We start from the raw sequence: 18,012 nt of genomic DNA, 5'->3' as shown, positions 1-18,012 counted from the left end.
AACACATTTTCACCATGTTCCTTACTTATAAGTACACTTATAATAAAAATAAAATCAAAGGACATTAGAACAATAAGCAATATGATTTAAGAGCCACTCTCAATAAAACCCAATCATTATGCATTTAAAAATAATATTAAAAACTATAAAAATATTAGTAAAACAAATGCAGAATTTTGCCACCATTTAGCAATGCCATTGTATGGATATATGGATTTCAGTTTTCCTTCTTTTGACACACAGTTGCTATTAGACTAGGAAGCAGCAAGGAGAAGCCGAATAACTCCATTTGTATGTCCCTAAAGGCACTAAATCAGCAGAGATAAATTGTAGCAGTACTGCTCGGATGAAAACTTTCACATTAGGAGGTGATGAGTTTAGTTCTTTCTATAAGTAGATCCATTTTGGTCACGTCTGAATGAAAGCAGTCACTCTCACAAAGCTGTAAAAGGTTCTGAGATCTTCCTTATGAAGTGTATTTTTTCCCCAGTCATACTGATGACCATATTCTTATCATCTTGCTCTCCTACAACATGAAAAATATCTAAAGATTTATCTATGTTTCACCTCATCTAGCTCTTCCATCAATGTGAACAAACTTTATGTGTTCCTAAATAAAAATAGATTTTTCTGGATGGAAAATAGCTGAGAAAATGGAAAGAGACCTTAAATGACAAATTCACTAGGAACTAAAATGTCAAATACTAAAATCATGCAACTGGAATTAAAACATAAAGGAAAGCTGGCAAACACCACTATAGGGAAGAAATCTGTTTATACAGAAAGGAAGCTACAAATGGAGAGGACAGTATGATTTATTTCCTCATCTGAGGACAAAATACCTTCACTTTTGTACAAAAATTGCAATATAAGTATCACCAAAAATGATTTTTTTTGTGCAGTGAGAATGTTTTGATTTACTGAATTAAATATTCCGCCCTTCCCACACCTCCCAGCAACCTGAATCACAAAGTACAGCATTTATACATTTAGCAGGGAAAAAAATTTAAGTGATGTTAAGTCTTCACATTCAGTTAGAATCAGAAAATAATTTGCACAGTATAAATTATTTGGTATTATGTTTGGTACTGTTAAAAGTTTCTCCTCATTATAAAGCATCTGGGGTAGGCAATAATTAAAGAAGTTTTAAAATTACTAGCTTTACCAGAGCAACTTCATACTCTCTAATGATGCACACCAACCTAGTAGCAAACGCCAAAAGCCTTTGACAGGAAAATGAAGAATCCCAAATATCATAAAATATTTGCGTTGTTAGAATTTTGCTAATTTCTCAGTAAGTCACAGTTTTAAAAATTGCATTGTAATGTTTCTGCCCCCTGTGAAAGGACCTGCTGCTACAGAAATCCATTATAACAGAAACAACGCTTGCCTAATCAGAGAAACAACATTTTCTTTAGCTTCAGAGGAACAAGCACAAATAACCCATTTACATAAACATGTAAAATATGCTTTGGCAGAATGAACGGAGCCATATGCATACAATATTCTCTTCAATGCATCTCCATTTCCATTATCAACGTAATTATCATCAATCACCATCACCACATCACTGCAACACCATAGCCATGTTTCCTCTTTTTCCCATCCCTCTTCTTTAAACATTCTTACCTCTCTCCCTCCTTGTACTGTCTCTAGTCTTTTCAAGTTTAAACCCTGAAAAAGAAAAGCAAAATATATTATTATTCGCAAAGAAGAAGTAAATAATAATTCATACTAGTGCAAGAATTTTGAAATAAAGGAAATAATTCACTTATTCGTAACAAAGAAGATCTGAATATAGATGACTATCTCATGTGTGTGTATGTGTCTATGTGTATGTAGCTAAGTAAGTCTTCAAATGTAGTCCCAATGCATTTCCTGCTGATCCCTACATCATAAGTAAAAATAAAATGTTAATACGTCTATTTTAAGCAATGATTGCCTACCCTTTGTTGAAACCAAAGATGTTGTTTAAACTTGAACTAGTATGTACAGTATATTCTATGATGGTAAGCTCCTACTCTAGTTCACCTACCGGCAGATCTCAGCGCCCAAACATAAAGTCAGATTGATAAAAGACAGCAGAAGCCCTTGCAGTACTGCTGATTATCTATAAAATATTCAGGATTTTATTTCCTGTCAAAGGGCTTTCTCTGTCTTCTGTTAGCATACCTGCTCTCCACAATATAAAAGAAGGATCCGCTTTAAGTTCCTAATAAGCACTATACTTAATTAAAAGAAGAAAGAGTTATTCTTTTTCTTAGCAAGTCAATTTTGTCATTAAAAATAATGGCAAAAACTGCAATTACTTTTGTTCTAATCTGATAAATTATTTAACAATGCTTTGGAAAACACAAATTTAAAAATGTTCACACTACCATTAAGAATTTTGATTAAATTCAAAGTATTTCTCTATTTTTGATGAAAATTTGAATAGCACATAATAATTATATATTTGCATTACCAACGCATTTATCATATACATTGCACTATCAATGTATAAGGTAAAAAAAAAAGTGTCCTGTAATAAAGATGCACTAGACCTATTATGTTTCTAGCTTTATATTTAGGAATTTGAATTTAAGAAGATATATTACTGTTGTTGTTACATTAAGGAGGAACAATAATAATGCTGGGAGTGCAATACTGTAGTTAAGTATTTCATAGTTACAAGATAACTTTTTTTTTCATTTGGCTACAGCATTTATGTTTAAAAATTTTTCAGGGATTTTTCAAAAATGTTCTCTCTTCATCATCATTTCTTGATTGTTTAGATAAAAACACATGAACATACATATTAACTAAACCATTTTATTTTAAACAGTAGCTTTACTACTCTCTCGACCCTAGAAAATATTCTAGGATCAACATGGCAAAACATTTTTGTATATAGGTGGTAGCCTGTTTTCTGATTATAGAAAATTATCTAAATTTATAGAACACAGTTTGAAGAGGCTAAATTATATGTGACAAAGAATATAAAACAAAAAATTAGAACATTTCTTAAATGCAAAGTTTATGCTAAAAGTAAATTCTGAAGTAGTATTCATGTTTATAGATTTTTGCATCTGTGAGATAGTATAATGGGATGCCTTTGAATTCAGACTGACATAATTTTAAATCTCTGGTTTGTCTCTTCTCTATGCCCTTTAACAAATTACATAACATCTCTCAATTTCATCTTTTGTGATTGAAAAATGATAATAAATATAGTAGCTCTCAAATGTATTTGCTAGGAAAATTAAATGAGATATTATATGTAACAGCATTTAGCAAAGGACCAGGCACAGCATATTCCAAAATACTAATTATGGTCTTCTCTTCTGCCTCCTCTCATTTTAATCATTATTACACATACATAATTAGTTAAATATAAGATCAATTTGAGACTGGGTATGGTGGCTCATGCCTGTAATCTCAACACTTTGGGAGGCAGAGGCAGGTGCATCACTTGAGGTCATGACTTTGAGACCAGCCTGACCAAATAGGGAAACCCTGTCTCTACTAAAAATACAAAAAAATTAGCTGGGTGTGGTGGGGGACACCCGTAATCCCAGCTACTTGGGAGGCTGAGACAGGAGAACAGCTTGAACCCAGAAGGCAGAGGTTGCAGTGAGCTGAGATCATAGGAGTATTGTTTTCATAAAGCATGTGGGGAAAACATTGGCCTTACATCTTTAAACAGTTTTCTGACCCTCAATTTTCCTACCATCTAATTCTGGAACTCAAATTATACATTAAATAACTTGTTATTGTGACCAAAATCACTGACACTGTTTACTTTTGTAAAACCTCCTTTTCTCTTGGTATTTTGGATGTTTCCTATTATTACACCTTCAAGTTCATTGATCTTTTCTTCTGCAGTGTCTTATCTGCTTATTCAGTGAAATTTTTATTTCAGCTATCTTAGTTTTTATTTCTAGGAGTTTAATTTTGATATTATTTTACTATCTATTTCTCTCATACTTCTCATTAAATCCTTGACATTTTTATTTGTAATAGTTTTTTTGATTTTATTTCATTTTACTTTATTTTACGTTAAGTTCTAGGGTACATGTGCACAACATGCAGATTTGTTACATATGTATACATGTGACATGTTGGTGTGCTGCACCCATTAACTCGTCATTTACATTAGGTATATCTCCTGCTATCCCTCCCCCCTCAACCCCCCAGCAGGCCCCTGTGTGTGATGTTCCCCACCCTGTGTCTATGTGTTCTTATTGTTCAATTCCCACCTATGAGTGAGAATATGAGGTGTTTGGTTTTCTGTCCTTGTGACAGTTTGCTCAGAATGATGGTTTCCAGCTTCATCCATGTCCCTACAAAGGACATGAACTCATCCTTTTTTATGGCTGCATAGTATTCCATGGTATATATGTGCCATATTTTCTTAATCCAGTCTATCATTGATGGACATTTGGGTTGGTTCCAAGTCTTTGCTATTGTGAATAGTGCCACAATAAACATATATGTGCATGTGTCTTTATAGCAGCATGATTTATAATATTTTGAGTATATGCCCAGTAATGGGATAGCTGGGTCAAATGCCATTCCTAGTTCTAGATCCTTGAGGAATCGCCACACTGACTTCCACAATGGTTGAACTAGTTTACAGTCCCACCAACAGTGTAGAAGTGTTCCTATTTCTCCGCATCCTCTCCAGCATCTGTAGTTTCCTGACTTTTTAATGATTGTCATTCTAACTGGTGCAAGATGGTATCTCACTGTGGTTTTGATGTGCATTTCTCTGATGGCCAGTGATGATGAGCATTTTTTCATGTGTCTGTTGGCTGCATAGATGTCTTCTTTTGAGAAGTATCTGTTCATATCCTTTACCCACTTTTTGATGGGGTTGTTTGATCTTTTCTTGTAAATTTGTTTACGTTCTTTGTAGACTCTGGATAATAGCCCTTTATCAGATGGGTAGATTATAAAAATTTTCTACCAATCTGTAGGTTGCCTATTCACTCTGATGGTAGTTTCTTTTGCTGTGCAGAAGCTCTTTAGTTTAATTAGATCCCATTTGTCAATTGTGGCTTCTGTTGCCATTGCTTTTGGTGTTTTAGTCATGAAGTCTTTGCCCATGCCTATGGCCTGAATGGTATTGCCTAGGTTTTCTTCTAGGGTTTTAATGGTTTTAGGTCTGACATTTAAGTCTTTAATCCATCTTGAATTAATTTTTGTATAAGATGAAAGGAAGGGATCCAGTTTCAGCTTTCTCCATATGGCTAGCCAGTTTTCCCAGCACCATTTATTAAATAGGGAATCCTTTCCCCATTTCTTGTTTTTGTCAGGTTTGTCAAAGATCAGATGGTTGTAGATGTGTGGTATTATTTCCGAGGGCTCTATTCTGTTTCAGTGGTCTATATATCTGTTTTGGTACCAGTACCATGCTGTTTTGGTTATTGTAGCCTTATAGTATAGTTTGAAGTCAGGTAGTGTGATGCCTCCAACTTTGTTCTTTTGGCTTAGGATTGACTTGGCAATGCAGGCTCTTTTTGGTTCCATATGAACTTTAAAGTAGTTTCTTTCCAATTTTGTGAAGCAAGTCATTGGTAGCTTGATGGGGATGGCATTGAATCTATAAGTTACCATGGGCAGTATGGCCATTTTCACAATATTGATTCTTCCTATCCATGAGCATGGAATGTTCTTCCATTTGTTTATGTCCTCTTTTATTTTGCTGAGCAGTAGTTTGTAGTTCTCCTTGAAGATGTCATTCACGTCCCTTGTAAGTTGGATTCCTAGGTATTTTATTCTCTTTGTAGCAACTGTGAATGGGAGTTTACTCATGATTTGGCTCTCTGTTTGTCTCTTATTGATGTAGAGGAATGCTTGTGATTTTTGCACATTGATTTTGTATCCTGGGACTTTGTTGAAGCTCCTTATCATCTTAAGGAGGTTTTGGGCTTAGACAATGGGGTTTTCTAAATATACAATCATGTCATCTGCAAACAGGGACAATTTGACTTCCTCTTTTCCTAATTGAATACGCTTTCTTTCTCTTGCCTGATTGCCCTTGCCAGAACTTCCAACACTATGTTGAATAGGAGTGGTGAGAGAGGGCATCCCTGTCTTGTGTGCCAGTTTTCAAAGGGAGTGCTTCCAGTTTTTGCCCATTCAGTATGATATTGGCTGTGGGTATGTCATAAATAGCTCTTATTATTTTGAGATACCTCCCATCAATACTAGTTTATTGAGAGTTTTTAGCATGAAAGGCTGTTGAATTTTGTTGAAGGCCTTTTCTGCATCTATTGAGATAATCATGTGGCTTTTGTCTTTGGTTCTCTTTATATGATGGATTACATTTATCAGTTTGCATATGTTGAACCAGCCTTGCATCCCAGTGATGAAGCCAACTTAATTGTGGTGGATAATCTTTTTGATTTGCTGCCTAATTCAGTTTTCCAGTATTTTATTGAGGATTTTTGCATTGATGTTCATCAGGGTTATTGGTCTAAAATTCCCTTTTTTTGTTGTCTCTGCCAGGCTTTGGTATCAGGATGTTGGCCTCATAAAATGAATTAGGGAGGATTTCCTCTTTTTCTATTGATTGGAATAATTTCAGAAGGAATGGAACCAGCTCCTCTTTGTACCTCTGGTAGAATTTGGCTGTGAATCCTTCTGGTCCTGGACTTTTTTTGGTTGGTAGGCTATTAATTATTGCCTCAATTTCAAAACCTGTAATTGGTCTATTCAGGGATTCAACTTCTTCCTGCTTTAGTCTTGGGAGGGTGTATATGTACAAAATTTATCCATTTCTTCTAGATTTTCTGGTTTATTTGCGTAGTGGTGTTTATAGTATTCTCTGATGGTAGTTTGTACTTCTGTGGGATTGGTGATGATATCCTCTTTATCATTTTTTATTGCATTTATTTGATTCTTCTCTTTTTTCTTCCTCATCAGTCTTGCTAGTGGTCTATCAATTTTGTTGATCTTTTCAAAAAACCAGCTCCAGCATTCATTGATTTTTTGAAGAGTTTTTTGTGTCTCTATCTCCTTCAGTTCTGCTCTGATCTTAGTTATTTCTTGCCTTCTGCTAGCTTTTGAATGCATTTGCTCTTGCTTTCTAGTTCTTTTAATTGTGATGTTAGGGTGTCAATTTTAGATCTCTCCTGCTTTCTCTTATGGGCATTTTGTGCTATAAATTTCCCTCTACACACTGCTTTAAATGTGTCCCAGAGATTCTGGTATATTGTGTCTTTGTTCTCATTGGTTTCAAAGAGCATCTTTATTTCTGCCTTCATTTCGTTATGTACCCGGTAGTCATACAGGAGCAGGTTCTTCAGTTTCCATGTGGTTGAGTGGTTTTGAGTGAGTTTCTTAATCCTGAGTTCTAGTTTGATTGCCCTGTGGTCTGAGAGACAGTTTGTCATAATTTCTGTTATTTTACATCTGCTGAGGAATGCTTTAATTCTGACTATGTGGTCAATTTTGGAATAAGTGTGATGTGGTGCTTAGAAGAATGTATGTTCTGTTGTTTTGGGGCAGAGTTCTGTAGATGTCTATGAGGTCTGCTTGGTGCAGAGCTGAGTTCAATTCCTGGACATCCTTATTAACTTTCTGTCTTGTTCATCTGTCTAATGTTGACAGGGGGATGTTAAAGTCTCCCATTATTATTGTGTGGGAGTCTAAGTCCCTTTTTAGGTCTCTCAAGACTTGCTTTATGAATCTGGGTGCCTATAAATTTAGGTTAGCTCTTCTTGTTGAATTGATCCCTTTACCATTATGTAATGGCCTTCTTTGTCTCTTTTGATCTTTGTTGGTTTAAAGTCTGTTTTATCAGAGACTAGGATTGCCACCCCTGCTTTGTTTTGTTTTCCATTTGCTTAGTGAATCTTCCTGCATCCCTTTATTTTGAGCCTATATATGTCTGTGCATGTGAGATGGGTCTCCTGAATAGAGCACACTGATGGGTCTTGACTCTATCCAATTTGCCAGTCTGTGTCTTTTAATTGGAGCATTTAGCCCATTTACATTTAAGGTTCATATTGTTATGTGTGAATTTGATCCTGTCATTATGGTGTTAGCTGGTTATTTTGCTCATTAGTTGATGCAATTTCTTCCTAGTATTGATGGTCTTATTTGGCATGTTTTTGCAGTGGCTGGTACCAGATGTTCCTTTCCATGTTTAGTGCTTCCTTCAGGTGCTCTTGTAAGGCAGGCCTGGTGATGACAAAATCCCTCAGCATTTGCTTGTCTGTAAAAGATTTTATTTCTCCTTCCCTTATGAAGCTTAGTTTGGCTGAATATGAAATTCTTGGTTGAAAATTCTTTTCTTTTTCTTTTCAATATTGAATATTGAAAATTCAATATTCAATTTTCTTTTCAATATTGAATATTGAAAATTCAATATTCAATTTTCTTTATTGAATATTGGCCCCCACTCTCTTCTGGTGTGTAGAGTTTTTGCTGAGAGCTCCACTGTTATTCTGATGGGCTTCCCTTTGTGGGTAACCTGACCTTTCTCTCTGGCTGCCCTTAACATTTTTTGTTTTGTTTCAACTTTGGTGAATCTGACAATTATGTGTCTTGGATTTTCTCTTCTTGAGGAGTATCTTTGTGGTATTCTCTGTATTTCCTGAATTTGAATGTTGGCCTGCCTTGCTACGTTGGGGAAGTTCTCCTGGATGACATCCTGAAGAGTGTTTTCCAACTTGGTTCCATTCTCCCCATCACTTTCAGATACACCAATCAGATGTAGATTTGGTCTTTTCACATAGTCCCATATTTCTTGGAGGCTTTGTTCATTTTTTTAATTCTTTTTTCTCTAAACTTCTTGCTTCATTTCATTCATTTGATCTTCAATCACGGATACCCTTTCTTCCATTTAATCAAATCTGCTATTGAAGCTTGTGCATACGTCACATAGTTCTCGTGCCATGGTTTTCAGCTCCATCAAGTCATTTAAGCACTTCTGTACACTGTTTTTTCTAGTTTGCCATTTGTTTACTCTTTTTTCAAGGTTTTTAGCTTCTTACTATGGGTTCGTACATCCTCCTTTAGCTCAGAGAAGTTTGTTATTACCAATCTTCTGAAACCTTCTTCTCTTGACTTGTCAAAGTCATTCTCTGTCCAGCTTTGTTCTGTTGCTGGCGAGGAGCTGCATTCCTTTGGAGGAAAAGAGGCTCTCAATTTTTAGAATTTTCAGCTTTTCTGCTCTGGTTTCTCCACATCTTTGTGGTTTTATCTACCTTTGGTCTTTGATGATAGTGACGTACAGATGGGGTTTTTGTGTGGATGTCCTTTCTGTTTGTTACTTTTCCTTCTAACAGTCAGGACCTTCAGCTGCAGGTCTGTTGGAGTTTGCTGGAGGTCCACTCCAGACTCTGTTTGCCTGGGTATCACCAGTGGAGGCTGTAAAACAGCAAATGTTGCTGCCTAATCCTTCCTCTGGAAGCTTCATCTCAGAGGGGCACCCAGCCTTATGAGGTGTCAGTAGGCCCCTACTGGGAGGTGTCTCCTATTTAGGCTACTCGGGGTTCAGGGACCCACTTGAGGAGGCAGTCTGTCTGTTCTCAGATCCCAAACTCCATGCTGGGAGAACCACTACTCTCTTCAAAGCTGTCAGACAGGGACATTTAAGTCTGCAGAAGTTTCTGCTGCCTTTTGTTTGGTTATGCCCTGCCCCTAGAGGTGGAGTCTACAGAGGCAGGCAGACCTCCTTGAGCTGCGGTGGGCTCTACCCAGTTTGAGCTTCTGGGCTGCTTTGTTTACCTATTCAAGCCTCAGCAATGGCAGACGCCCCTCCCCCAGCCTCACTGCCACCTTGCAGTTTGATGTCAGACTGCTGTGCTAGCAATTAACGAGGCTCTGTGGCCATGGGGCCCTCTGAGCCAGGCACGGGATATAATCTCCTTGTGTGCTGTTTGCTAAAACCATTGGAAAAGTGCAGTATTAGGGTGGGAGTGTCCCGATTTTCCAGGTGCCCTTTGTCAGGGCTTCCCTTTGCTAGGAAAGGTAATTCCCTGACCTCTTCTGCTTCCCAGGTGAGGTGATGCCCCGCCCTGCTCTGTGGGCTGCACCCACTTGTCTGGCAAGCCCCAGGGAGATGAACCTGGTACCTCAGTTGGAAATGCAGAAATCACCCGTCTTCTGTGTCATTCACACTGTATAATAGTGTTTTAAACTTTTTCTGTTAACTTCATTATCTGTCATTTCCAGGTCTGTTTCTATTGACTGAATTTTCTCCTGATCCGAGTCACATTTTACTATTTTTTCTCATGTCCAGTAATTTTTTATTGGTTGCCAGATATTATAAATTTTATTTTGTTTAGTGTTACATTTAGGTGTATTGATTTAGAAGTAGAATTGCTCCTGGCAGACAGTTAAGTTACCTGTGACTCATACTGATTCCTCTGAGGCTTGCATTAAACATTTTTCAGGGTGAGTCTGAAGTAGTCTTTAGTGTTAATTTATCCCTGTTCCTAAGGCTTGGTTCTTCTGTGCTCTCTACTGAATACCCTCTGTATTTAATGGGGGTTCCTTATTCTGGCTGATGGGAAATCAAAAGATTCCCAGACCTGTGAGACCCCTGGGAATTCTACTTACAGTTCACTCTAATTATTGTTTTCTAGCAGTTGTTCTTTGCCTGGTCACGTGGAATTTCACATTATGTATGTGTAGATTGCTATTCAAACAAATATTCTGGGGAGGCCCTATGCAGATTTCTAGAGCTCTTTGTGTATTTCCCTCCTTTCTGGTAATCTGCCCCATAAATTCTAGCTCCTTTGTTCTCTCTAAACTCAGATCTTATCTCCTCAACTAAAAAATTTGAATGCCATGAAGGCCTCTTAGGCTGTTCCTCCATGTACCATGTACCATGGTCTAAAAATTGCCTCCAGTCAGAAATTCCATTGTTGGAATGATCTCTTCATTTGTTTCCCTTCTCTTGAAGATCATAGCTTTTCTATATATTTAGTCCAGTTTTCTAGCAATGAAAGCTGGAAGACAAGTCTTATAGATGTAACTCCTTCATGAATAGAAACAGAAGTCAAGGTAAATATTATTTTAGCTTATTTATTCACAGGAGGAATTAAAGCTTACAAAATTTAAATTATGTGACTAAGTTCCAGATCTAGTAAGTATAAAATAAAACTTAAACCAATATTTTAAGAGCCTCAATACCAAGTTCATCCTTTCATCCTCAGTCAAATTGCTTTAAACTTCCATCAGTCAAAATGTTTAATGTATTAAATACTTTTCAATACAAATTTATTGTAACATGAAACTCATGTATGAGTCACCATGATTCTTCAAAGCAACACAGTGATTTAAAAGGAGCTGGGATTAAGCATTTAGTGAAAAAAAAAAAAAAAAAACTGCATGGTTGGAATATGGACTGAAAGGCAAGCTTGCCAGAGTAGATAAGATGTACTGTATAAACAATGTAAAAATCTTGGTAGTAATTTAGGCACTAGATTATTGACAGACCAAGATTCAGGTTGAAAACCTGAAGTAGTGTATCTGATGACAAGAATTTGAGAGCTGTGTGGGCAAAGAATAATGGCTTAAGAGGATTTTCCATATGATACTAGGGCTTTAGACAAGATTGTGTTTCAAAGGAGAAGTAAGGTATAGTGAGATTCATTAATTCTATGATCTGGGAGATGCCAAGCCTTAACTGATAGCAGAAATTACTCTGAGTACTAGAGCAAGACTGTCTTCAAGTTGGAAGTTCAGGTGGCTTGAATGTGGAAAACTGTTAGGGAAGTATCAGCTGTGACTTACAACCTCTGCTAGGAAACATGCACAATCTTGATTTTTACTGATTATTGACAGTAATTTGATTTGCTTTAAAAAAATCATACTGTAATACCACCCCAACTAACCAAGAAATAACATTTAGCACAACGGATACTTTCAAAATAAGTATTAATCTAAAATAACCCAAACACCTTTATTTGTATTCACTTAAATATATCACACAATAAAAACACCTTTGCATTTTTATACTTTTATATAATTTCACCTAAAACATATATTAAAATAATTCAGAAAGAATATGTTTTAATTCTACTCACTGAGACAATTTGTCCAACTCTTCAAAAGACTCCATGTACACACGAACAGTCAAATTATTCATATATATGTATGCATGTGGGTTGACTCTTAATATAAGATTCACAGAATTTTAATTGATTTAAAATCCACTTTGTTATTCTTCAACCATATAAACGTAATATTTACCTGGCATGTCTTGAGCAAAGCAGATTTAAAAATACTCTGGGGGATGTGGTTGGAAAAAATTCATTTCCCTCAGTATACATATTTCTCACTATAGAATACGAAATCTCTGCATTGATCAAAATTAATCACATGAGACCAAACCAAAATGTTATAAATTGTAGGTAGGAAAAAAATTACCCGAAAGCAAATGTTCTGCAGTGTGCTAAATTAAGATGGTTTAGTACGGCAGTAAGGGAGAAAGGCTATTCACTGGAAAAAAAAAAAAAAAATAGAACTTCCTACCAAAATTTCTCTTGCATTCCAGTATCTGCATGAACACCCCTGGTAACTGCACTGGCATATAGACCCACTTTGTCTAAGGTACACAGGGAGGTGAGAGAAGAGATTTACCCCTTCATAATGATTAGAAACCCTTCTAAAACTTCTATCATGTCATAAGGATTTCCCCTGCTTCCCTGTAAACAAAAAGGCAGAAATCACTACCTAATATCCCTAGATTTGGTTATTTTTTCCTGATTGAAAAAGTATGGATTGGACAGATGGAATAAATATTTTATTTCTAGAACTGCAGAGATTTCATTGTGATAGTTTTTCTTAAAATGTAGAAAGTAGCCATGATTTAACTGGATAAAATAATAATTAATTTTTAAAAGGCTTCAAGTAACGCCGTGACTTTTTAACATTTAGCTTTAGCTGTGAAGGCACAGGAAAGAGCTAGAAGGAACTTTAAATAACTGTAGCTCAACCTCTTCATTTTATAGATGAGGAGGTTTACAGCCAGGGAACTTAATTTATAAGTGGCAGTTTGGGGACTCGAACTCTGGCCACTGGGTCCCTAATCCAGAATTATCTTTGTTTAAACAAATTGTTTCAGCAGTTCTATCATAAATCATAGTCTTAAAAACTGTATAACTTCTACAGCATTCCATGGGCCAGGTTCCACAGCTATAAAATTGAAATAATTTATAGTACAAATGAAAGAATCTTTATAAAACACAGCACAGCGCCTACTCCATCGTTAACCGCAACATGCACTGATGTTAGTGGCATAAGATGTTGCTTCCCTTATTGGCATTATCTAAATAAAAGACTCATTACTATTACAGTTATAAAAATAACTATATTTGTTGAGTGTTCTCTATGTACCAAGCACCATTCCAAGTGTTTTACCTGGATTAATTTAATTCTGACCATAGCCTTATTACATGTTATATTGCAAAATAGTTCTTCCCCCATTGGGCTGAAATGAAAATGATCTACCAGTTATTCTGTTTTGTTTTTGAACTGATCTCTTCAGACAAAATAAAATGCAACTCCTTATTAGTTCTTTCTATTGTTAGTTTCACGTTGCAGCTACAGCATGTAGCCCAAAGAACGACAAGAGTTTGTGTAAAACACTTCTGGCCTGCTTACTTTTCACTGCCACATTTCTTATTATATGGCAGCATCATATTAGTGACAGAAACACATTGTTGGAGGATAAGGATATTGTTTAAGTCTCTGGGTCTTTGCTTGCCTGGTAAAAAAAATTGATGATTATCGGGAGGAGGATATGGAGAGTTGTAATGGATGATCTCTGCAGAGTGGTAAAATCTAGTATCTGTATTATGTTTTAATTTTAAGACAGGTATATTGGTCCTTTTACAGGTTCTTATTCTGTGTCTATCTTGTATGGCCTCTCAGTGAAACTAATTAAACTACTCAAGAAGTTAAAAAGATTCCAAAAACTTTTAACACAGCTTACACACCTATTGTCAGCCTTATTTAAGGTTCCCTTATTTCTGATTTTTTTAACTTACATATCTGTATTTTACTCTATCAGTTTGTTGTGTAAATTTTTAATTCAGTTTCAATTTCCAATTATATTGTTGATAAAAATATTTTGTTGCATATATGGACTTCTAATGTTAGTCTTACTTACGATTTGTTTTGTAAGTGATAATATTGAGGAGTGTCATAGGTTACAGAATTGACTTAGAAACAAAGAACATTTCCTAAGGCAACTTAACCTACTTAAAAACTGCACTAATTCATTCTTACACATAAATCCAGTCTTCCTTTTCAGTTAATAAACATAGTTTAAATATTTGTAATTCCTTTATCTCTTTTTTAGCCATTTATTGAAAAAATATTCTCCCCCTAGGCTATGTTGAAATTTAAGTCACAGAGGGATTTCTAAAGCACATGTTTGAACATTTTATGGAGTTTATCATGATTGTGGCTAAAATCTATTGAAACACAAAGAACAGCCAAATGTCAAAATTTATCAAACTATATTTTTTCTTCCCTCCTTTCTAAATTAGTCCTATTCATCTTTGAAAGTCTATACTGTAATAATCCATTCACTGGAAGCTTTGAATTGTTGTTCATATCCCATTTAAAAAAAGAATATAGAAAAAGAGGGAATCCTCCCTAACACATTTTATGAAGCCAGCATCGTCCGGATACAAAAGCCTGGCAGAGACATAACCAAAAAAGAGAATTTCAGACCAATATCCTTGATGAACATTGATGCAAAAATCCTCAATAAAATACTGGCAAACCGAATCCAGCAGCACATCAAAAACCTTATCAACCATAATCAAGTGGGCTTCATCCCTGGGATGCAAGGCTGGTTCAACATACACAAATCAAGAAATGTAATCCAGCATATAAACAGAACCAAAGACAAAAACCACATGATTATCTCAATAGATGCAGAAAAGGCCTTTGACAAAATTCAACAACGCTTCATGCTAAAAACTCTTAATAAATTAGGTATTGATGGGATGTATCTCAAAATAATAAGAGCTATCTATGACAAACCCACAGCCAATATCATACTGAATGGGCAAAAACTGGAAGCATTCCCTCTGAAAACTGGCACAAGACAGGGATGCCCTCTCTCACCACTCCTATTCAACATAGTGCTGGAAGTTCTGGCCAGAGCAATCTGGCAGGAGAAGGAAATAAAGTGCATTCAATTAGGAAAAGAGGAAGTCAAATTGTCCCTGTTTGCAGATGACATCATTGTATATCTAGAAAACCCCACTGTCTCAGCCCAAAATCTCCTTAAGCTGATTAGCAACTTCAGCAAAGTCTCAGGATACAAAATCAATGTACAAAAATCACAAGCATTCTTGTACACCAATCACAGACAAACAGAGAGCCAAATCATGAGTGAACTCCCATTCACAATTGCTTCAAAGAGAAAAAAATACCTAGGAATCCAACTTATAAGGGATGTGAAGGACCTCTTCAAGGAGAACTACAAATCACTGCTCAATGAAATAAAAGAGGATACAAATGGAAGAACATTCCATGCTCATGGGTTGGAAGAATCAATATTGTGAAAATGGCCATACTGCCCAAGGTAATTTACAGATTCAATGCCATCCCCAGCAAGCTACCAATGACTTTCTTCACAGAATTGGAAAAAACTACTTTAAAGTTCAGATGGAACAAAAAAGAGCCCACATCACCAAGTCAATCCTAAGCCAAAAGAACAAAGCTGGAGGCATCACGCTACCTGACTTCAAACTATACTACAAGGCTACAGTAACCAAAACAGCATGGTACTGGTACCACAACAGAGACATAGATAAATGCAACAGAACACAGCCCTCAGAAATGATGCCACATATCTACAACTATCTGATCTTTGACAAACCTGACAAAAACAAGAAATGGGGAAAGGATTCCCTATTTAATAAATGGTGCTGGGAAAACTGGCTAGCCATATGTAGAAAGCTGAAACTGGATCCCTTCCTTACACCTTATACAAAAATTAATTCAAGATGGATTAAAGACTTAAATGTTAGACCAAAAACCATTAAAATCCTACAAGAAAACCTAGGCAATACAATTCAGGACATAGGCGTGGGCAAGGACTTCATGTCTAAAACACCAAAAGCAATGGCAACAGAAGCCAAAATTGACAAATGGGATCTAATTAAACTAAAGAGCTTCTGCACAGAAAAAGAAACCACCATCAGAGTGAACAGGCAACCTACAGAGTGCGAGAAAATTTTTGCAACCTACTCATCTGACAAAGGGCTAATATCCAGAATCTACAATGAACTCAAACAAATTTACAAGAAAAAAACAAACAACCCCATCAAAAAGTGGGTGAAGGACATGAACAGACACTTCTCAAAAGAAGACATTTATGTAGCCAAAAAACACATGAAGAAATGCTCATCATCACTGGCCATCAGAGAAATGCAAATCAAAACCACAGTGAGATACCATCTCACACCAGTTAGAATGGCCATCATTAAAAAATCAGGAAACAACAGGTGCTGGAGAGGATGTGGAGAAATAGGAACACTTTTACACTGTTGGTTGGACTGTAAACTAGTTCAACCATTGTGGAAGTCAGTGTGGTGATTCCTCAGGGATCTAGAACTAGAAATACCATTTGACCCAGCCATCCCATTACTGGGTATATACCCAAAGGACTATAAATCAGGCTACTATAAAGACACATGCACACGTATGTTTATTGCGGCACTATTCACAATAGCAAAGACTTGGAACCAACCCAGATGTCCAACAATGATAGACTGGATTAAGAAAATGTGGCACATATACACCATGGAATACTATGCAGCCATAAAAAATGATGAGTTCATGTCCTTTGTAGGGACATGGATGAAACTGGAAAACATCATTCTCAGTAAACTATCGCAAGGACAAATAACCAAACACCGCATGTTCTCACTCATAGGTGGGAATTGAACAAGGAGAACTCATGGACACAGGAAGGGGAACATCACACTCCGGGGACTGTTGTGGGGTTGGGGGAGGGAGGAGGGACAGCATTAGGAGATATACCTAATGCTAAATGACGAGTTAATGGGTACAGGAAACCAACATGGCACATGGATACATATGTAACAAACCTGCACATTGTGCACATGTACCCTAAAACCTAAAGTATAATAATAAAAAAAAAGGAAAAAAAAAAGAATATATGTCATTATTTTCAGGCACTTAACCATTCTTCAGTTTTAAGGTTCTGTCTTTGTAAAAATGGAAAATTCTCACTTATTATCTTAAATATTGTAACAATACCACAGGATACTTCTAAATATACACATATGTATGTAACAGAAATATTTACATTTTGAGTCTGACTAGGTGCCAGGCATTATGCAGTACATGTTACATGGATTATTTTTATATCATTTTATATACTGTTTTTATACCTCACAATTACAATATGTTACCATTATTAATCCCATTTTGCCATAGAAAAATTGAGGGAAGGAGAGGTTAATTAACTTTCCTAAGGATATACAGATCAAAGAAAGTGGAGTTGAATACTGAGCCCAGAGTGTCTCATTACAGAGCTACTTTTGCAACTATTACACATACTACCTCTAAAACTAACTAATACTTTATTTTTATGTGTGTTGAGATAACTAACTGACATGAATTGGATACGTGTTTAGCAAATCAGTGATTGAGTAACCTATTAAATGAGTAAGCCTAATTCCAGAACTATATTAATGTTCAAGAGATTAATCTAAACCATGTCATTTTTACCAACTGAAGAAGTAAATGCAAAATAATAAATGATTGGTTTTGAATTCATTTAGATTTGAAAATAACTGTGGGAAAAAAAGTTAAGTAAATGACATTGAATTCCAGAAGCCCTGATTCCTTGGGAAAAAATGTGAAATTCAATTGAAATATTTCCTGAGGCAGACAAAGATTAAAAGAAAATTAATGCTACTGTATGGGCACAAATAACGTTTCATAGACTGTGTCTGTGATTATTGGTGCTTTAGGCTAACTAAAATATTAAACTAGATTAGTGCTTCCATGCCCCCAGTT

At 36.0% G+C, this 18,012-nt stretch overlaps 1 protein-coding gene across 3 annotated transcripts in view; it reads right to left on the bottom strand.

The window, feature by feature from the left end:
- CCSER1 (coiled-coil serine rich protein 1) overlaps positions 1-18,012 on the bottom strand; it is a 1,421,845-nt gene that overhangs the window by 483,949 nt on the left and 919,884 nt on the right. For all 3 annotated transcript variants that reach the window (XM_012499332.2, XM_030819130.1, XM_030819131.1), the window contains one exon: positions 1,630-1,674. In XM_012499332.2, coding sequence (XP_012354786.1) covers positions 1,630-1,674 — 45 coding nt within the window. The remainder of the gene's footprint in view (positions 1-1,629; positions 1,675-18,012) is intronic.

Source organism: Nomascus leucogenys, chromosome 9, assembly GCF_006542625.1.
Source record: "Nomascus leucogenys isolate Asia chromosome 9, Asia_NLE_v1, whole genome shotgun sequence".
NCBI classification, from domain to species: Eukaryota; Metazoa; Chordata; class Mammalia; order Primates; family Hylobatidae; genus Nomascus; species Nomascus leucogenys.
The sequence above is the reverse complement of the archived record's forward strand: the minus strand, read 5'-3'. Positions and strand labels throughout refer to the sequence as shown.